Source organism: Lepidochelys kempii, chromosome 1 (genome assembly GCF_965140285.1).
Source record: "Lepidochelys kempii isolate rLepKem1 chromosome 1, rLepKem1.hap1, whole genome shotgun sequence".
Taxonomy (NCBI): domain Eukaryota; kingdom Metazoa; phylum Chordata; order Testudines; family Cheloniidae; genus Lepidochelys; species Lepidochelys kempii.
The window spans coordinates 200,939,158-200,961,336 of record NC_136380.1 but is presented as its reverse complement, the minus strand read 5'-3'; the positions used below and the strand labels follow the sequence as shown (position 1 = coordinate 200,961,336).

Here is a 22,179-nt window from a genome sequence, read left to right as displayed (position 1 = left end):
CATAGTACTGACAGCCTCCAGAAGAGCTGGAAGCACTAAAGAGACTTGCTTACCAACCAAGCTGCAAGCCCTGCAGTTTGTCTGCTGGCCATAGCTAGAATCCTATTCTGTATCTGCAGTTAATTTCTGGTGATGTTAAATGAGCCAATTATTGGGGGGGGGGGGGGGCGGGCGGAAGAAGGGCAGAGTGAGCATGAGGGGTGTGATCATGTGATGGAAGCCTCATTTTCCCCCTGCTAAGCAACAGAGCTTTGGGGTGAGTATTCCCACCCACTTACTGTGCTATTTCACTATTTAGATGATAGGGATTGCCCTTTGGCAGTGACTATTAGATTTCCATGGTCTTTATGGGTGACAGCAAGTGTGGTGAAGGATGAGATGCTAGAGGCATGATAGTGCTTCAACATTTATTATTTAATTTATTAAATAAATAAAAAGCAGATTGCTGAGAGCCACAATGTTTTACACTATTTCACTATAAGTAAACAGCTGTGCCTTCTGGGTAGCCAAGAGTATCCAGCAGGGGGTCTTTTATTCAGGCCTTTATGTTAATATATTCACTTCTTCAGGTGCAAAAAAAACACAAAAATGTAAAGGACTCAATAGGACAGGAGACACATTTGGAGAGGAGTCATTCCAGTTCAGTCCATGACCTGGATCTTTTCTTGGGAGGGATGCATTGCTGCTGGCTGGAGAGGACATGCAATAGGTATTGCTCACATTTGGTACAGACGTCCATAGAAGGCCAGTCCATCACGGTCTCTCTCTGAGAGGCAAGAGACTGTGCTAGGCAATAGGGTTCAAACACTAGTGGTACTCTGAAAGTTACAAAAATGAATCCAGGCTTCAGTTAAATAGGTGGAGTGTTCTGCCAACCCCTTTCCCGATCTGATCCAACACCCACTTAGCACTTCATCTAGAGTACAGTCCTGGATGGTGCTGAGCACCTTCTACTCCCTTCAGTGTATGACATGACTGGAACAAGCAAGCACCAGCTCATCTGCATTTGGGGAGGGGTTGGGGGTGGGAACATGGCCTCCAATGATCAAGATAGCAGTGACCTCTAGGATGCAGATAAATAGATCCCCACAGTTACTAATGTGCTTTCTTTACAGCTGTGGCTGGTCAAGACGGGGTCACAACTTTCTGATAAATGGTCTGGCCCTGGTGATTTGTATTTGTCACCTCCAGCCTCAATCACCACCATGTGCCATGCCTTGCAGTGAGAGCAGCTACCCTGGCAGAGCTCCAACTGGTTCTGAATGCAGCTACCCACCTGTTAAGCAATACTAATGGCTATCATCTCTGTACTCCGAACACTGTACTGACCCACACTGAAAAGTAGATCAAATCCAAATGCTGCAATGGACAGGTCTTGTCCGCCCCAAAGACACCTTTCAAATCCAAGAGTTTCCTAATATTGCTCTCATAATGGACAATGCAACTTCAGCCTAGAAGGAAGAGGTCTTCTGACCTCCCCCAACCCTTACCCTGCCACCAGCCCATAGCTATGGGGCTCCTTATAACGAGAGCCAAGAATGTCCAGACCTTAACACATTTGGGACAGGTTTTAAACTATCTTTTTGGAATAGCTTTCCCACAATAAAAGGGGAAGACAAAAAAAAGTTAACATACTAGCAGAAAAAGGAGAGAACAAAGAGACTGCTTGCTACTTTATGTATTCTGTGATGCACTCAGATACTGTAGCCTATGCACAAGATGCTATTAGTTTGCCAGAGGGGAGGATTCCTCTGGATCACCTAAAGTTACTGCCTGTGAACAGGAGTCCCAGTTTGTATCTAAGCTGTGGTGATATACAAGATATATTGGACCCTGAGGGAGTTTTATCCGCTTTAATGTCCCAGAGAATAAAAAACAAACAAACACTGGATAGGGATTATTGGGTGAATTTTTCTCCAATAGCATTAACTTGGAGAAAGAGACAGATATCAGGTATGGAAGTCTTTTAGGTGAGATGTTAACTGTAGTCTACTCTACCCATCTCTGTTCGGAACCTGAGATCTGATGGTCCCTTTTCAAGAGAGTCATTAATAAACCAGGATAATGGGTAGGCCGACAGCCATTCAGTGTAACATACTATTGGCCAAAGGCACTAATGTCTAATAGCCATTGTATTTGCCTACCCTGGTCCCACTTCACAGAAGCAATGCCTTCCCTTGAAAGGAACTTTGAGACACCCAGAAAGTGAAAGACTATAGAAAGTCTTACATTTAAAACAAAAACAAAAAACCTCACCTAGAACAATCCCAATGTTCTACTTCAAAAAACAACTGTGAGGATTTCTGGTCTTGGGTAGCCGAGTCCTCCTCCTTGGAGAGTCTCAGTGGTTTTATTAAGCTAAGCGGAAGATGCACACATGGTCTGGAGGGCAGAGACATCTAGAACCAGAATGCCATGAAACTTAAGTCACCAACAGAACAAATTCTCAGTTTTGAAAAGCCAGTATGGCTCAGGGCAAGTTTGCCAAATGCAGGACTAGTCGATATATTAATATACTAGTAAGGGGGAGAGATTTTAGTTGTACCAGGGTCAGGAAGTTCACTGTAATAAGTACTTCACCCAGAGGTCTCCAAGCACTTTACAAAGATGGATAGGCATCATCATCTCCATTGTCACAGGAGTAAAAGGAGGAACAAAGTGAAGCAACTTTCTTAACGTCACAGCAAGTTAATGGCCAAGCTTTGAAGAGAAGCCAGAAAAATATGTTGTTTTCCATCTGGTCCCTTAGACTATGCAACTGACCATACTTTTGGGGGTGTATATATTTTTGTTACTGATTTGGAATCTTGAGACAGCTTCTTCCATCTTCTTCGAGGCAACCCGGAGAGAGGTTTAAGGTAAATTGGAAGAGGCAATGGGACAGAGGAAATTATTTTATGATTAGGTAAGACACATGGTGGGGAGTGTCAAGACATAGAAATTAATCAGTTAAACTGCTGTACAGAGTAACGGACTTACCTTGATGCAGCAATTGCAGCAGATGACACTAAAGGGGGGAGGGGAGGGGAAAAAAACCAGTGTTATTATTTGAACAGAGTTCAGGAGATCTCAATACTGCAGACAAAGATGTGTCTTCCAAACAAGCTCAAAAGAATTTGCAATTCTGACTTATTCACCTGGCTTCAATTAGAACTTCCCTGTTCACTGGTAATTTGTGAACAGACTAACACGTACTAGTTTAAATGACTGATGTGTGAAAAAGCTCCAGCCTACGGAACTACTCACTATTTGCCACATGTACTCAATATTCACAATTCAATACTAGGGTTGTGTGACTAGGTCACCAAATGACAGGGTGTTTGATTGCTGCTGGATGACCCACGGTTCACAAACTGCTTTGCCTCAAATGTAGTTAAAATGACTAAGTCTGTAACAGGCCCCAGATTTGTTTCCCCCCCACACACATGAACAAATCTTACAGTTTATGAACAAGCAGAGGGGTCTCAACGTGTTCCAAGTCACTGAAGCATTCAGATAATTTCACTGTTCATCCATAAGATCCTGACTCTGAGCATTTGCCTAGGAGCCTGATCTAGAACCAAGCCACCATCTGCCCCAGGACTTTGGGGACAGTCAGATTCCACCTTTGCAGCGGAGAGCAGTCTCAAGTATAGGGGAACAAGGATGGTTCTTGAATGGTAAGAATTTCATTATCTTTCATGAATTTTAAAATTAAATTAACTAAGACACTACAAAGGGAACAGTCTTCCCAACATGAGAAAACAGTTACAATAGTGCTCAACTATGCAGGCAAAATTAAAGGGATAAACAACTTGCTCCATTGAGTGCTGCAATTGGACACTTTAGAATAGTTTTTATGATCCTTTCTCCTGCCCCATAAAGTCCTTCTACATCAGCTTACCTGCTACACAGATGACACCTGTAAGGCCACAGAAAGACCATCTGCTTATGGCAATTGAAACAGACCTGCAGATAAGAGTTACCTATGAATGCCAATGGGAAGTAACTCTTGGCAAGCAGTAACTGTTGCCAGTACAGAATAGCATATCCTATATTATTCAGCATCCTGAAGGCTTTAGATCTACATACAGTAACAGAGTTCAAATACAGGAAGGCAGAGACATAAGAATTAAAAGCCATAGGCAAAGAAGTTTTCAGAGAAGATTTGAAACTTGAGTGTTGATGACAAGATTTGATTCAGACAGTAAGAGCTGCTCTTGATGGCTAGATTGTGTGGACGACCATAGCCATCCAATAAAGAAAGCAAGGTGGGGATAGGGAAATGAGACAGACTATTATTTCCAGGGAGATTAAAGTGTCAGGCAAATTTTGATCCTGAAGTGGATGATGAGCCATAGGAAAAGCTGAGGAATAGCTTGGAGTTTTTTTTGTTCTGTTTTTAAATAAAGCACACATGGTGGTGAGAAGCGGTATTGCCACAGGTCTCAGCCTGGAGCACCAGAACTTGGGGAGGCCAAAGAGGAGAGAGTTTCAATAGTCAAGAAAGGGAGGGGATCGTGGAAGACTATTACAGAAGAGGCAGAAAGAAGGCAGGGTGTACACAAGCAGCGTTGGGGACTCCGACAGAAGTGTGAAGAAAGTGAGGATTCAGTAGGGTGACCAAATATCCTGTTTAAAGGGACAGTCCCATTTTTTGGGACTTTTTTCCTTATATAGGTGCCTATTACCCCTCACCCCTGTCCCGTTTCCTCCCCCCCTCCCCCCACAGTTGCTATCTGGTCACCTTAGGATTCAGGGTGAAGGACACCATAGTTGGACAGTGGAAGTGAACAACTATGTTAGGAGAAACTCCTTTTGCTCAAGAAAAACACTTTGGTCTCATAGTCCAAGTATCTGAATGTCCTTCAGCTAAAAGTCTAGGGTTTGCATTTGCTTAGAGCTTTTAGGAATGTCAGAAATCCTAGTTAAGTATTGCATCTTAAACCCATTTGGTTCTTGTGGGCCAGCTATGACAGAGTTTTCTTACTTTGGAAAGAAGGGATCTGTTGGGCAACAGCATGGAGTACTGGAGAACTAGCTAGGGTCTAGGCTCAGTGGGCAAATTAAACTTACTTAGAAATTTAACACTGTGCAGTGTCTAAAGCTTCCATGTGGACCGGGGCAGGATTCCTGAAGATCAGTGTATTATAGGGTTAAGTGAAGCCACTTGGGATCCATTTGGTTATCAGGCACATGTTATTCCCAGGAATGAAAGGACAGGAGTGCATGAAGAGGAATGGAGCCAGCAGGTTCTTCAGAAAGAAAGGGCAGTACATCTAGGGAGAATGGTAAATACCCTGGCTCTTGAAGATCTACTATAACCATCTCTTTGGCGGGAGCCCTCCATTTCAGACATCACGGCATATCTGCTTCCAATCAGTTCAGCAATGGTTGGTGATGGCCAACTTGTAGGAGAGGGGTAATCCTAGACAAAAAAAGGATAGCTAAGAGTTAAAGACCAAAGAAAAAAAAGCCAGTTGTTTGAGTGGGATTCTAAACCCGAATTGAACTCCAGCCCCAGGTGACTGATGGGTCTGCAGTACAGCAACTGCCCAAGTCATCTCAAGCATCTCCTCTCAAGCTCAGGTTCTGAGACAATAGAGGGCTGCCTGGTAAAGTGCCCTTCTGAGTCACAATACAGCCATGCCAGAGGCTGAGGGGAGTGAAGGATGGCAAGGGACGCACCTGGCTCCCATCTTGAAGGTGAGCCATGTTCTGAAGAAGTAGTTTTTGAAAACCAGCCATGAAAAAGAGCTTCAGGCCACACTTATATTCTCTGCTCCCGATACAATGAAGGGCCTCTTTGTATTAGGATAAGTCCAAAAGGCCACCCCGATACAAAAATGCGGTGTATCCCTTTCTGCAGCAGATAGGTGACAAAACAGCAGGTCTTACTGCAGCAGTGAAGGGACCGCATTTAAAGGTGCAGTACAAAATTTAGCATGGAGGACCAGAGCCACAAAGGTACTTAGGCACTTTAGTCCCAGTTTTAGGCTCCGCTGAAGACCACAGAACTCCTACTTGGAACCTGTGCGACACCTGTTGTCAGTCATGGCTTGGTTTTCCTAACAACGCCTTGAAATGCCTTATTCCTGAAGTTCAGTTAGGAGCACCGTGTAGCATGCTTGTTAACCGATTCTGACGTTATCGGTTAGTAGAATGTGCGTTATGCTAGTTTCTGCTGAACATGCACTTTCAGGTGCATTTTTAACATTCTGCAGGAGCTCTAGAACTGTAGCCATATACCATTTAGTTTAAACATTACTCATCATCAAGGGATAGTTACCCCATCACATATTCAGAAGAGCCAAGCTAGAAGGGAACAGCACCAGCTGTGCTAACTAGCAGAGGAGCAGGCACTGAAGAGCAGAGTTGTGTGAATAATGGGTTTTTTGCGCTTGCTATCAATTCTAAAATCCAAAGGTTTGAGTTGAACAAAACGTTGTGTTTTGATTTAGAATATTTTAAACTTGGATTGATTTAGACTATTTAAGTGTTTTAATCAAACAGTCATTTGGAACCAAAAATGGATTTTAAAAACAAAATCTAAACATTTCATTTTGACACTTTCAAAACAAAAATTTCAAACTGAAACAATTCAGCAAAACTGTCAAATTCGTAAAACATTTTGGTGTTGCTATATCTATTTTTTGTTGAAAAAGTTTGTCAAAATTTGGCCAGTTCTATTAAGAGTTCAAATTACAAAAGTTGGGGGAAGTCCATTTTCCCCATCCCATGTTCCATTTTAGCGCTCACTTCTATCCTAACATCAAGCTGCAACCCTTGGGACAGTAGCCTGGCCAGCTCATTACCAGCTTTTGGCACCACTGGGAGCGGAGTTGCAGGCCCATGCAGGACTTACATCTTCCTCGATTTGAAGGGCACTCCTTAAAGACTTGGACCTCCCTCGGCAGAAAGGCTGTCGTGGATTTAGATTCAGGAAGCTGCTTGTTTTACAGTCTCCTCGCACTGGCACGCTCTTGGGGGTAAATGTGCAGTCTGCAGAGCAATCTGGAAATGGTAAAGTAGGAAATGACAACAAGGAGTTAAAGCGTAAATGTGATCTGGTAACTTCTAGAGATTCTCTAGATGAGTGAAATGCTTAAGTACTACAGGCTGATCAGTTTCTGAAGGCAGTGAAGCCTGTTCTAAAGACCCTCTTCCCTTCCTCCCCCTTACCCAAAAATCACAGAAGCACCAAGTAATTGGGAAATTCTGATTAGAAATGTAAGCAAGAAACTGTGATGTTTTGTTTATATATGGGTCCTACTTTAAATCAATGATTAACTTATTCCTTTCATTCACACATTCTAAAGCCTCACTGAATGTTTGCTACCATAACATACATCTTGAGGCCTGAAACTGGAAGCATGAAGAATTTTGTTACTATTTAGAAATTTAACAGATTCAAGAAGTTTCACAGCCAGGAATTGATTTGAAAGGTCACTCTCCATGCCAGCAACTCCATGTTATGGAGATCCTCACATCAGATGGCTCTAGCAGACAAGTGACTTCAAAAACGAGGAGGAAGTCGAGAAAGATGGACTGGGGTCAGCTCATCAGAATGTGGAGGACCCATTGATTCAAGAATTTAGACCATGTTGTGAGAGGGGAGAGTAAGACAGGAACGGGCATACTGACCTGTGCTGCATGAGGTCAGTACAGATCTGTGTGAGATGACTCCCAAGTTGTATTTCAATGCCCCATCTGCTTCCTGTGGATCACAGGTGGGAGATTCTTAGTGGGTATAAAACACCACATCAGAGAGGTAGGGTTGGGTGGGAAGGTCACTTCCCCATAATCTATAGCCCCTGAGAATAGCAGATATGCTCCTCATTGACAATGAAGGAGACAACAGGGGTTCTTATGAGTGCCAATCTGGCAGTGGTAAGGTAAGCAGAAGTAGTGGTGAAATTAGCTGGCTTGTTCACCTCAATTCACACACCATGCTCCAGATTATTAAGAGCAATAATGAGTCAAACTCCACTGGAGTTACATCAAGGATGAATTTGACCCAGTAAAGATTTTAAAAAGTGGAGATGGGACCCAAATCCTAACGTCAACTCCAGCCACCCTCAAAAGTTTCAGGGATGGAAGATGTTCAGATGAAGCCCTTGAATCTAGATTCTCCTCCTACAGCTTTGGGGCCATGCAGGAAGCTAAATTTTCCCTGGCTCCAGTTTGCATGCAGGAACTCATGAAAGCAACTCAGGAAATTCTGTGGGTGACATAGCCTAATCCCCAGATGGTTCCAGGTACCAATGCCTTGGCCTCTCTCTAATCTAAACTAGTGGAAGTTCAAGACCCTATAATAGAAACTGCTTAAGAGATCCTTAGAATACAGGAAACCTTAATAACTGGATTTTGTTTTAAAATCCTGAATTGTTAGCTTGTGCTGCTGCAATCCTGCTAGCCAAGAGCATTTGTACAAGCCTTACCACTAGAGATACACCAATAGGATTCAGAATCAATGGAGCTATATGAGACATTGTCATCAGAATGATCACAAGTTTCTACCAACTATACACGGGAGCTGTGCAAATACAGCTAGATATTTTATGCAAATATTCATTCACATTTGCAATTGCTTAAGTCAAAGGAAAGCATTTCACTGACAAAAGTGCATGTAGGAAAACGTCCAGTTTATGTGCAGGAGTATTTGTGCCAGAAGAAAAAAAAGTGACTGCATTAGGGAACAGAAAACAAAGAAATGTGACTGATTAAACACAGCTTGAATTTCAGACACCAAGTACTCAGAACTGTTCATGATCAACTCATAGGGTTATTTTTTTAATATTATGATCATTCTAATTTATTGAATTAAACTGTTTGCTCAGATATTCCACAAGCAGAGAAGGTTGAATGATTAACTTGCAGTGAGTAGTATATCTCCACTATATCCCATAACACGTGAAATGCAGACATCTCTGGAGTGTAGATCAGTGATAAAGGGAAGGGGAGCAGAAGACATTTTGGCTAACATTGGCTTCACAGATTCCAACTCTTATGAAAAGAGTCATGGAATGTGCACTGAACCTCAGTTTTAAAGCCTCCATCCATACTACACAAATGATCCATTTTTACACAGGGCTTGGATTTCCGGAGGGTAGATAGGACTCATATCAACTGATTGGTACTCCAATTTATTCACCCTAGAAGAGTGAAGGGCCAAGTTGCCCATGCTGGGCTTTGAACCTGAAGTTCCAGGGTGCCAATATATTTTGGCCATTTCAGCCTCTATAATAGCAAGATTTCATTTAAAAGGACTTACCTGAAATTCTGGGACCAGCAAGTCAGGGATCAGCAGCTGTTTTTTAACTTTGTGAATTGTAAGCCCCGTACTGGCATTTTGGACAGATAAGACATTGCCACACAGGGAATTCAAAGAAAACATTGGCATCACAAAAGTATCTGGAAAAAAACAAAACCAAACCAAGAACTGCAACCTAAGTGAGCAAGACACTGACGACAGACTCCATAAGTCTCACACTGGACCTCTCTGAGGCGGTGATGGCTCAGCAACCCTTTGCCTCCTTTTAGTCTCACAGGAGTAGAGCCTTTTACCCCATCTTTCTTGTAAGAGGTGAGAGACTCCAGCCCAGGCACATGGGCCCTAGCAGGTGACATAAGCCAGAGATGAAGGGGACTGGATTAGATGACCTCTCAAGAGCCCTTCCAGTCTTACAACGTTATGATTCTGTCTGAAAAGTAGCAATGCTGGTGCCTCTGAAAATTGATCCGAGTGCCTTAGCATCCCTTACTTGACCCATGACTAACTCATACATCACACGTATGCCTACTACTAGTGGATGCTCAGCAGTACCAGTAGGTACCTTTGTGCCTGCTCCCATTTGTCTCTGTGGAAGACGGTCGAAGCTTGTGTGTCTGTTTTATTTCTGTCATGAGCAGGTCGTGCAGACTGGGTTCTTTGGGGGAGTTCTCTTTCAGCTTCCTCTCTGAGGCCTGCAACATGAAGTAGAGAGCTATGAAAAGCCACTGGATAAAATGAAGATCCCAGAGCAATATAGACATGCCCTTTCTGAGAAGGGCACTGTTTCACAAGTCAGTCTCCACACCCAGCCAGAAATTCTGTATCCCCAGCACTCTCACCATTTGTAACCTGTGCACTTTCCACACAAATTCCAATCTATAGGAAAAATAGAGTGTTTTGCTAATCAATGGAGAACATTTCCATGGACCAACTCAAAGTAGAAGCTATAGTAAGTGAACCATAGCTTGACCAAGACTGTTCAGAAACATTTTAGGAGGCAAAAAGGAAGAGAAGCAGCTGCATTAGTTAGAAATGACTAGGGGAGAAAAGGTTGAAGATCTGAGTCATCTTCCCTTCCCCCTGTAACACAGGGGGTCTTTTAATTTGGCCTATATATAAAAAAGGGATGGTCTAACATTCCAGCTACCTTGCCGGACTTGGGAATGGGATAGGTCAGTGTTGCTTCAGCCAGTTCAGGGATCCTTCTGTTCATGCCATCACAACTAAACAAGTCACTTATTGGCTTTAAAGGAGGCTGTGAAGGACCTGTGTTGCCTTCAGAGCTCTTGCAGTTTTGCTCACTGTTGATCTGAAAGGGCGAAAAGGACACTGAAGTGATGAAAGTTCATTTTTTCTTGAAAAGCCTCCTTCCCCAGAAATGGAGGATGAACTAGGAAATACAGTTTCATGACCTTACATAGCCACTCATGGCATTTCACAAGTGTGCCTCTAACTCAAGAGAATCTTTATAGGCAAGAGATTAAACAAGAGTCCTATTATAAAACACTTCTTGGGAGTGAAGGGTAAAAAGGGCAATAGGATTGTAAGATGTTGTTGCAAGGAGAAAAGCCTGTGAAGAAATAGCACGACTATCTACTGGGAGCTGGGTAGAGCACTTAGGTATGTGCATAAGGCTTACAAAATTCCTGCAGCCCATGAAAAGATCATGCATAGAAGTAGCATAAGGAGTTTCAAGGCTCTAAAACCTCAACATACTCCAACTCCAAAATTACAATATATCCAGACCATGGTCACACAGAGAGGGGACTTCATGCATTAGAGCTTAGCAGAACTTCCCCACCCAGTAAAGCACGAATAGCACCTCCTTGTAGTTTAAGAAGCTCCTAAACAGGTTAACTGTAACAGAAGTAGCTAGCAGGCACATACAAGTTTTTCTCTCAAGTTCTCATTGGAGAACACTAAGACAGATTATATCACATGGGCACCTCTTCTGCAACCCCTCCTGCAGCAAGCGTAGGGCTGTCACAAGAGGACAATATTTTGAGAAAATGAAACCAGACTCCATTTAGTATAGCGGGTGAAGCTGCGTTTGTTGGCTAGCCGTATTTTGTACCTGTGCTGTTCGCTCTAACACCCTGCTCTTTAGGAAAGCACTGGGGAATGCAGAGAGTGAGGGGAAGATACTAGCACTGGGTCTCCAGGTCAGTTTGCCATTTATCCTCGTGTTGCCTGTTCCTCTCATTTGTGCTTGCAAACTTGACCCTGGTTTGATACAGACTGATGCAAAGCAGCACTGAAGGTGCAGAGGGGCTCATTTGAATTTTGATGACTCACTTGTGGTTTCCAGAGGCTGTTTTGATCACGGACTGCACTGTAGCTAGCAGGAGGTACATGTACAACTGCTTGATAAATGCTTTTGTTACAGTGATGTATTTGTGACACTAATGATCCATGGATCACAATTGAAGACCCAGTTCATTCTGCTGCCTTAGGTTTGAGTGCACCTGCAATTTATGCCTCATAACATATAACAACTAGTGATATACCACCTCCTATGTGTACGTAACCCACTCACCTCCTGAGTGTGGTGTTCAGTCTTATCTAGTAGCACCAAGACCACTTAGAGATAAAAAGACCAATAAGTCTGCTCTACAGCCTTAGTTAACAGCCAGCTCATGTGGTGGAGGCTCATGCACTAAGCTCCAGAGGTCCCAGGTTCGATCCCACCCACTGACAACCGGAGTCTGTTGGTGTTACATATAGCCTACTCTAAGGTACTTCCTCTGCTTTCCCCTGATCACCAGAGTATCTAAGCACCTTGTGAATGGTGTATGCCCTATTAGCGGCGTTCAGACTCAGGCTTCAAGTACAGTTTCTCAGCCCAGTTGGAAGGACACCACCACAGTCCAGGAGCTGGTGTTTGACAGCTGGTGAAGGAGGGCGAGGGGAGGATTTTCAAAGTGAAGCTCTTCAGCCTTGGCTGAGCCAGGTATGTTATTCCCCCTCACCTTAGGAGGGCATACAATAAGCAGCTGAAGAACTGGCGTTTAGCGTGCTAGGCAAGATTTTTATTTTGTAACTGTCTCATCTCGTGCCAAAGAGTCGGCTTGCAAGAGATCGCAACACTGCACAACCTCATGCCAGCTTTTAAAACTGACCTAGCTCAAGCAGTGACAAGTGAGTGGTGATGCTGCAGTCCTTTAGAGGAACTCCATCGTCATCTCTGGGCACATCAGCAGCTTTGGAGCCCACTAACACTTCAGCCAGCACAACAGGACTTGCTGGGAACTTGTTCAGCTTTCCTTATTTTGCCCAAACCCCCATTCAAGTCAGTGAGTGCTGCTTAAGGCCCTCTGCTTAAGGCAGACCACTAGTAAACTTCCCTTTGGATACATTTCATGTAAGAGTCCTCCATTTCTGAATGGCATACTGCCAAGAAGATCAGGTAGGATGCACCCTGGAGAGCCTGTGGAGAGACAGATCAGTGATTCCAGAGCTGGGAAAGGTAGCGAGCAAGAGACAGTTTTATGAAGTGGCTTCAGACAAGGTAGCCTAGAATGGTTTACACAGCGCTAAGTTTAGTTCTTGGAAATGAAGTGAGTTGGTGGGTGAATGTGGTGGCCATTATATGCACAAGTGGAGCTCATGAATTCTCATTCACCCTTGGAGCCTGGAAGTTATTCCGAGGACACAGGTTGGGTTTAATCAAACAGATGTCAGATGCCAGGTAGCTAGAGTAGCAGATGCCAAACTAAGCATGTTGAGAACCATTGCTCACCTTCACCTTGCGGAGGGTGTACCTCTTGCATCGGATGTCCTCTGTCAAGAGCTCATAGGGAGAGCGGGTGTATTCCTTGGGAGGAACGCTACGTCGGGGTCGCTCCATGGCCTTGCGCAGCCTCACACCATTCTGCAGCTCCCCGAGGACACCGTGCCACAAGCTAGCCTGCTAAAGGGCCACATGCAGAGGAAGAGCTAACAGCATTAGCCTCATTAATGCAAACGGGGGTGGAGCTATGCACATGCTCCACCCACTTCAGCCATTTGTCAGGGGGTGCACACACTTAAAGGCTGGGGCAACAGTTATATTCCAAAGAGGCATCTAAGCATTGAGGTCAAGATGATCGGTGCCTTAGATACTCCAACATACGTATATAGCTACGACAGCACAGCTCTGCACCAGATGTGCCAAAGGAGGGGTCTGCCTAATGGTGATATTCAGCATATTAAGTGTATAATCCTGTGCTCCATAGACTGCTTTAGCTACCAGATACCATTCAAGGGGTTGACATGAATCTATGAAGCCCTGCTCAACGTGGGCCCTGGCTACCTGTCAGGATAGTGTAAGCAACTGGCTCTTTGGGGGGCTTGAATCTGGGAGACTAGAGGCAGAGGATTGGCAATGGGGCTCTTGCTTTTGAAACAGCACTTTTCTTAATTAAGTGCAGCAGAATCTCTTGGGATTTCAGGCCATACTGCAAAGGCCCATGCATTTACTCGGGTCTTCCCTGAATAAGCTATGAGGTTGATTTAGTGGTCTGGGGAGTGAGAGTTAACTTGCTAGTTTATTTTAATACATGACAAAATTGAAAATATGCCTAAACACAAACTTCACAAACATTTTCGTATGAATGGTTTGTTATGTTTCAAAGTGAACACTATTTAGACAAAGAGCAGGTCTCTTGGGGGTTGCTGTTCCTGTCTCTTAGCAGACTCCAGTGCATTGGTTTACCCTGGCAAGGCTCCAATCAGAAGAGCTGTTTACTTTTGCATGAGCACTGAATTCACTGGCCCTGGACAGAACAGAACAAGTAGTTGTCCCTGCCCCAGCAATCCTGGAGTTTACCAACTAGAGGGATAAGACTAGAAGGGATGGGGAGGAAGGGGGGGGGTCGGAGAGAGAAGAATATGGAAGCTATATCTCCCACCATTGCTTTAGCACTGATGGAGCTGAACAGGTGCTAACAGTTGAAGCCAATGGCCCTCAACTATCCTGACATCTAGACCTGCTCACAGCAGGTCTATGTGACATGGTGGCTAGAATGTCCCTGGCTGATCTACAGTGCTACAGTAGGAGATCTCCCCAAAGTTGGCAGTGTAGACAAGACCGAAGAGAAGAGACCTGCTCTTGGTGTGGATAGCAATTCCCAGAAAGAGCTAGAATTTAGTATAACGTGTCACTTGGTATTTAGAGGGTTTTAACTGGTTATGTTTATCTATTTGTTTTAAGCTGGGAAGTCACGAGAAGGCCTCACAGAGGGAGTATAAAAAACAAAACCAAGAATTCTAAATCCTTACCCAGTAATTATCCTTCTCCTTCTGAGTGTCATTTTCCAGCAAGTCCTCCATATCCATTCTTCGTAGACTCTGTCAAATGAAGATGTGAGCTGATTAGTCTGTACTGTTCCAGTCATTCCTAGACCATTCCTGTCCATCCAGCCCCAGTCACAGTACTGACAACTTCAACAGTTGAAAAAACAACATGGAAGACAAATCCATGAGATTAATGTATTCTGGCTCTTGGGAGAAAGCCCACCCCTTTCACATGCAGGGAATAGAACTTTAGCTTAATAACCTTCTGCTTGGGGAAAAGGCAAGAGGATTAGCCTGGAATTAAGTGCGTGGGGTAGGAAGAAAGAGACAGCTTAATGATGGTCCCAAAATACCTCTTTGGAGCTCTGTAGGGTGAGCATTAGTTTCTGAAGATCTATGTACTCAGCAAAGAGAGCCCTGCAGACTGTTCTGTAATAGCTGGCAGCCTCAGAGGGCCTGGGCAAATGCTCCTCACAGATCTGAAAGGAAATTCAGCCATATACTCAGCACTGATGGTTGGAGAAAAGTCCTCCTTGAAATAAAGGATCTGGGGACAGAGGCAGGTTGCATCTCTCAGTTTCCAGTTTACTCAGGTTCTGAAATTAGGATCACCTTTTCTTGTGTCCCTTGCATGTTATAGCTCAGAAGAGCCTTCCCTTCTGCTGGGAGGGCAAAGGACTAGAGAAAGGGAAAGCTCAATTTTGTGCCAACTATGATGTAGGGAGCTATGTAATTTATCCTCTTTTATATACTGGAAATTTAAACACTGTCTTCTGATGAGGCTGCCCTTTTCTGAGACATGGCAGAGACAGCACGTTAGAGGAAGCCACTGTGTACTCTCATGAAGACTTGTTTTTATTCTCGGTTTTCCTTAAATCTAAAAATAAGCCTGGCAGACTGAAATTATGGCTGCTTGTGCATTGAACACACCAGCCAGTTGACCGGCAGCGAGAAAGCTTCGTTGAGAACAGTAATGGACTGAGCACAAAGTAGGAATCATTAGCATTCAAACCCCAGGTCTTTCAGAAACCTGGTATAAGGCCTTGGACAAATCAGGTTTTATGTGCCTCAGTTTCCCCATATGTAAAATGAAAGAGGGGTGGTGAGGCTTAGTGTCTGGACTGTGCTTTGAAGCTAGAGCACTGACCAGAGACCATGTGTTGCTTTGGATAAAGTTTTTCTTAGTGCCTGCATGCTGCCCAAGTTCTACTGATACAAAAATACCACCCCATATGGGGAGGGCTTCTAGTAAAAAGGCTAGTCTAGCCTAGAGGTGGGTTTGCAAAGCTATATCATAAGAGTCTTGCCTGCTAGAGACCAGAGGCCTGAAAAGAGGCAAATTAAGATTAGATGAAGCATTTCCTTTAGCTTCAGTGCTGCTTTTGAGTAGAGGGTCCCATTATCCCTTGGGATATGGGAAAAGGTTGCTTGGGAGGGTCCACTTTCTGACACTGCACTAGTCTCTCCTGACTGCCTGCACTTACATTCAGTTGCCAGGCCAAGAATAGTTTTAGGTAGACGGAATGCTGCAAGCACTGATTCTCCTCTTATCTGCAAGAATCTCTCCTGAAGGCAGGACAGGTGCATTAATACCATACTTTCTTACGGATGTGCCCATAACTTTCTTTTTACCACCTGGGGCTTATCTAGACCCCATCCAAATAAGCTGAATCTCTGCCGGTGACTTGGAAAATCAGGCAAAGGAGAGGGAAGTAGGAATCAAAACCTCATAGAAATATGCCTGCAGGGAGCATAAGTTCAAGGCAGGTACTTGCACCAGGAGACAGCCATAGGAGAACCAGAGTTTAAGAGCCTACCCATGCTACAGATATTAATTGAGTTTGTAAGTCGTTAAGACATTACACATGGTGTATTTTCCCATCCTCACTACAATTAGTAGCTATGACACCTAACTGTGTGGGGTCCTTGCCAGTGGCCTAAGATGGCATGAGGTTTCCTGCAAACAGTGTGGGCCATGTGTACGTAGCCTGACCAATGTGAAACTAGTTTGCCCCTTCTTCCCATCTCTGCACAGCAGGATCTTCTGGAGTGCACCAGCTCACATGCGCTGGTGGGGCCAAGACCAGATTTTCCCAGAATACACTGGAACAACTAGGTAGTATGGTAAGTGTAGATACATTAGAGAATTTGACATGGTCGTATAGTAAAAATAAGAAGGGGTGGGAACCTTGAGGACATCCTGGAAAGTGATGGCTGGTTTTGTTGCCTCAGTGTCTAATTTCAGGAGGAGGGAGATCAGCTTCTCCAGTGATTCACTCAGCTCTCGCTCCAGATGGTTGTCAATCCCCCAATCCAGGGCTTTATAGATCACCATTCCCAGACACTCTGTCAACTACAGAAGCCAAGGAAATGGTTTTTCAGATTAATGCTGAAGTAATTTGGTATTGTGGAGATAAAGTGCCCAAATGGAACCCCAACATTTCTATCCCTCCCAACCATGCCAGCACCTTTTCCCACATTCAAGGCCATCTACCTCTTTGGACACAACATAATCCTACTGCTGTCATTCAAGCGGCTACTGAGATGCTCCATGGATCAACTGGGGATGAGAGACTGGGGCCTAATTCAGTTGTAACACCCAAATAGTTAGATAACATTGTTTAAGTGAGCTGTGGCAGCAAGGAAAGCAGCCTGCTTCATCTCAGACCCACCGTTGACAGCATTTCCTGCCACAACCCAACCTCCCCCACCCCTTCAGTGTCTATCTTATGCCTAGTCAATTTGGGTCATTTTTTAATTTAGCCTGGAACTTCACCTAGATTTCCACTCCCATGCAGGAGACAACACCCTAGGCAAGCCACTGGGATAGCATGAGTGCCATGAATATTAGATGACCATGGAATCTTATGAACCTGCTGCATCACTGAAGAGCAAGACTGCCGAGATTCCTTTAGCTAGTCCTTTTATCAATGCAGGCTTGTATCTGTGCATTTGCCAGACTAAAGATCACAGGTTCTTGAATGTCATCTCTCAACTCCAGAGTCTTACCTGCTCCTCCAGTTGTTGAGTCTCATTAACATCTGAAAGGAAAACAAGTGAAAAAAGATAAAGCAGTTTACCAATCCCTACAGACTTTAAGTCCATACTAGAGAGGGCAATTGGAGTCGGCGTTTGGTTTCTTGCTGGCGGTGGATTTGACTGGGATACCACTGAGCCCTCTGACCTCTCACACTGTGCTGATATGACAAGCTGCAGAACCCACTCCTGGTCCTACACTTCCACAGCATTCACCCAGGTAGGGACACACCCAGCTGAAGTTACATGCAAGTTCTCTGACCAGCCACAGCATGAAGCAACAGTAGAAAGGCTACAGCCAAAATAACCCCCAGCTTTTCAGCCTAAGACCCCAGAGTGGTCTAGTCCTGCCCTGGTCCAAACACCAACCAGTATGAATTTATTATCCAGTTCATCTCCCCCTCTATGTGGAAAGGAATATGCAACAGCCTCTCTGAGCCAAGATTCCCAAGTACTTCACTCCAACTCAGTGGTTTAGATAAAGCAAAAACAAGTTTATTAAACTACAATAGATATCACTTAAAATCTAGCAAACAGATCAAAGCAGATTACCTAACAAACAAAACACACAAACTAAACTTAATATACTAAACAGATTGGATATGAATAGCAGTTTCTCACCCTAAGAGATAATACAAGCAGGCTTCAGATTCTTAAGGCACAAACTACACTTGCTTTGCAGCTTGGAATCCTCAAGTCTTTCATACACAGGCTAGAAATCCCTTTAGCCTGGGTCCAGCACTTCCCCCAGTTCAGTCTTTGTTCCTCAGGAGTCTTCTTGCATGGGGAATGAAGAACCACTGATGTCACTCCCTTCCTTCTATAGCTTTAGTATATGTTGGGAACCCTTTGATCCAAAACTCAGTTTGTGGAAAAACACTGACAAGGCCTGGCTTGACAAAGCCTCAGCTGGGATGATTTTCATAGATATTAAGGTCAGTTGGTCCTGCTTTGAGCAGGGGATTGGACTAGATGACCTCCTGAGGTCTCTTCCAACCCTGATATTCTATGATCCCAAGATGGAGTCCAGAAATGTGGCCTGGTCTCATGACCTTGTGGAGTCATAGCAACCATTACTTACAGACTGTCTGGAGCATTCTCAGGAAGGCTCACCAGGTGGGAGGTAAGCCTCTCCTAAGGCCTATTGTTTTCCCTAAGGGCTCATTACCCTGAATAGGTCCTTCCCAGCCAGCTATCTAGACTATCTTGCCTAGTGGGCATCACCCAGGTGTAACTACATTTGATATAAATAGTCAATATTCATAACTTTAGATAAGAAAATGATAAATGCATATCAATAGGATAATCATATTCAGCAAATCATAACTTTTCCAATGACACCTCACTTGACTCATCTTGCATAAAATGCATCATAATTATGCTTAATCATACATAATATCACTATGAAGAATATTGGGTACAGTGTCACAGTGGAGACCTCCAGAAGCCTTGAATCACATCAATCCTCCCCTTTCCAGAGGGGGTAAACCAAATATGACTATCTAAGGGTCACTAGAGAAGGTGCCTGGCGCATCTTCCATCTCGAGCCACGCATGGTGGTGGTGATCTGTTAGTGGATGTTTGTTACCCCAAAGAAAGAATAATTCTCCTTTCCTTCTGCATCCAGTAGTCTCTGGGGTGGTGGTGGTGTGCTAGGAAGAGAACATGCCTAAATATAGCTCCGTCTTTGCACCGTTTGACCTTTGGTAAAGGAAGGCATATTTATTGTCCACTCCAGGATACAAGATCTAGCAACAGCCACAGAATCCTTAGAGAGGTTTCAGCAAAAAGGAATGTGGGAGAGGTGCTTTGCTCTGAATGCTGCCACAAAATGAACTCCGAGTCTTTATCAGCCACTTGTCCCTCTTCCCTCACCACCACAGCTTATGCTGACAAACACATACCAGCACAATTGCTACTTCCAGAGAAAGTCTAACAGCAGAAAGCAAGCAGGCTAGGAAGTGCATCAATATGACTAAGCAGCTATCAGGTCACCAAAGCTTCAGATTAAAACATAAATATGTTGGGGGTGTGTACACCCATGTAGGTGAAGACAATCAATTTCCACACCAGAGCCCCTTGTCTCAAGCATTTGTACAAATATCCCACAAAACAAGTGATTCAATAATCAAAGATAATGGGGGGGGGAGAAGAGAAGGAATAGTCCTACATTGAACTTCTGTAGCACTTTCTGGCCAAAAATACTTTACAAACTGTAATTAAGTTTCAAAACATCCCTGTACACTAGAAAAAAAAGAAGTATTTCATCCCCATATAATAGGTGGTGAAGAGCAGTAGATGCAGAACTAGAACCCGGAAACTTTGACTCCTAGTCAGATACTCTAACCATTAGAAATACTACTGGTTACAGAGTAGCAGCCGTGTTAGTCTGTATTTGCAAAAAGGAGTACTTATGGCACCTTAGAGACTAACGGATGCAACCGATAAAGTGAGCTGTAGCTCACAAAAGCTTATGCTCAAATAAATGTGTTAGTCTCTAAGGTGCCACAAGTACTCCTCATTCTTTTTTAGAAATACTACTGGTATGCTTCTCCATTCTCTGTAGATACTCTAATTGCTATGGAGAATACAGCCTTTCACATTAGGAGCATAGACATTTAGTTCAGGAACTACTACAAGTTAGTTTTTTATTTGTAGATTGATTCATGGAATTCACCACAGAAAGCATTTCAAAGACAGAATCACATGGCTGTACATTCTCATAGGCACAATAAAGAAACCCATAGCATTATCAGAGGGTGAAGACTTTTGTTTAAGAGCCCCATCCACCAGTGCCTTTGTTCTTACCAGGCTTAGGATGCACCATGAAGGAAACAGCACCATCAGAATGGATAAGGATGCTTCCCAGACCTTTAATCACCACAGGGTAGGGGCCCTGAGCCAACTGCTTCATTTTATGGCAACATTGAAAGCAAAGGGCCCAGGCTTGCTCCTCACTTATTGGCTGGTCACAGCATCTCAGAAACTCTCCCAAAGAGACCTTAGTGATATTCCTTCCTTCACAGCTTGAACAATCTACTTTTTTACTTTCACTACTCCCCATGTGCTTGTTTTGTTCTAGGATGTTCTACAACCACTCCTTAGACAGCCATAGGCAATTCTGGCCGTCTTTTATCCATTCTGCCTTGTCTCTTCTTCAGGTGGGACCATTTAGAGCAACTTTAGGCTACAGCTCCTTAAAGGGACACCATTATTTTCATCATCTACTCTCTATTTATACAAGCACCAGTGAATGAAGACTGAGAAAAAATTAAAAAGGACCTTGAAAGATTATAAACATGAAAAAATTAATGTCTGGCGTAACTCCATTGACTTCAACAGGTTTGTAATTAGAACAAACGTGGCTCTTGGGCTCAACAAATCAGATTCAGCATGGAAAAATACAAAATCATCATTGGTGGGGGTGGTAATAATCTACTATACAATATGGGAAGGAGACATCTGGTAATTAATGATGCTGAAAGAGACCTCTGGATCAGTAGACAGCAAGGAGGTGATGTGTTTTCAGAGACATGTCCCATGGGGCAACCACATTCTATATAAGCTGGAGCTTTTGCATTTTATCCACCTTCAGCCCCAGAAACAGTGAGTTGCAATTACCCAACTGGAGGTAATGGATACGTGGATCACTCTGGCCAGATCCTCACCACAGGGAAGGGGTAGTTTCTTAGCAAGCTGCAGGTGGAAGGCTTTTCCTTTTGTTCAGCATTAATGCTTCCTGATCACCTAACAGTAAGGGCACACTTACACTAACAGAGCTTTAAAGGTATAGCTATACTGGTAAAACACTCCTAGTATGGACTCAGTGTACCTTGGCAAACCTGTGACTTCATCAGTATAGCTTATTCCAGCCCCACCCCTCCATTAGTGATGAGACAGGGCCCCCAGGTTTCACACCACTTTGGTGAAAGGTGTCTGGATGCCTGTGATGGACAGACCATGTGGAGTTTTTTATCTTTTATCATTTCCCCGTGTGAGTTCAGTGTAGTGATAGTCGCATTTCACCCACATAGTTATTGATGGGGCATTTAGTTTACTGGATGAGGGACACCATATGCTGTGATAGACACCCGTGGTACCCGTGGCTCTTGAAAGGTGTACCGTGGGGAGCATCGATTATTGTAGCCGACACAGCGATGATATAGCCGCAGGTTTTGCATCTGTTGTTTTGGCAGTGTCTGGTGCTGCTTTGAGTTGTGATGAGGGGGCAGTGACCTGGCTTGGCCACACTGCCCCAGATCCCTGCCATGTGGATGCCCACTGGGGTGATCTCAGCGGGGGCAGGAGCGCCGCCAGCCCTCGCTGTTCAAAGCTCACAAGTTACAGGCCCCTGAAAAATCATGATATTGGCTTACAACTCATGCGATCAAAAAGAAACTAATGCCTGCTGGGTTCTTCGCCTTCACAGCCTTAAGGCTTACCCCGGGGTCCCGCTCTCAAGCTGGGCTCTGCAGCCGGGAGGGCGGGACACCTCCTGCCCTGGGGGCCAGCTCAGCTTCTCCCCCCCATCGCCTGCCTCCAGGAGCTGGGGCCTGAGGCACAAGCCCAGCGGAGGCGGGGCCCTGGCAGCACCCGGCCCACGTGGGGCTCTGGCC

General features: G+C 44.3%; 1 protein-coding gene across 1 annotated transcript; it reads right to left on the bottom strand.

Annotated features, from left to right (window-relative positions):
* Positions 1 to 457: 457 nt before the first annotated feature.
* LOC140896469 (protein spire homolog 1) lies at positions 458 to 20,627 on the bottom strand. Its single transcript, XM_073308349.1, has 16 exons — positions 20,372 to 20,627; positions 17,537 to 17,568; positions 16,716 to 16,880; positions 14,881 to 15,006; positions 14,513 to 14,581; positions 12,993 to 13,163; positions 10,401 to 10,562; positions 9,816 to 9,945; positions 9,254 to 9,393; positions 7,624 to 7,696; positions 6,845 to 6,993; positions 5,279 to 5,407; positions 3,884 to 3,948; positions 2,980 to 3,007; positions 2,257 to 2,399; positions 458 to 818 (listed from the first exon to the last, which is right to left on the bottom strand). The coding sequence occupies exons 1-16, from the start codon at positions 20,625 to 20,627 to the stop codon at positions 632 to 634; spliced, it is 2,025 nt and encodes a 674-aa protein (XP_073164450.1). The 3' UTR covers positions 458 to 631.
* Positions 20,628 to 22,179: the final 1,552 nt, after the last annotated feature.

What these genes read in the sequence shown, in the direction of transcription:
- LOC140896469 (XM_073308349.1), bottom strand. Translation starts at nt 20,627, where the DNA reads ATGGGGAGTAGTGAAAGTAAAAAAGTAGATTGTTCAAGCTGTGAAGGA. An exon ending in CATGGTGCATCCTAAGCCTG is followed by an intron (nt 17,569 to 20,371) that starts GTAAGAACAAAG and finishes TTTTCCTTTCAG; the next exon opens with ATGTTAATGAGACTCAACAA. An exon ending in AGGTGTCATCTGTGTAGCAG is followed by an intron (nt 3,008 to 3,883) that starts GTAAGCTGATGT and finishes TCCCCCCTTTAG; the next exon opens with TGTCATCTGCTGCAATTGCT.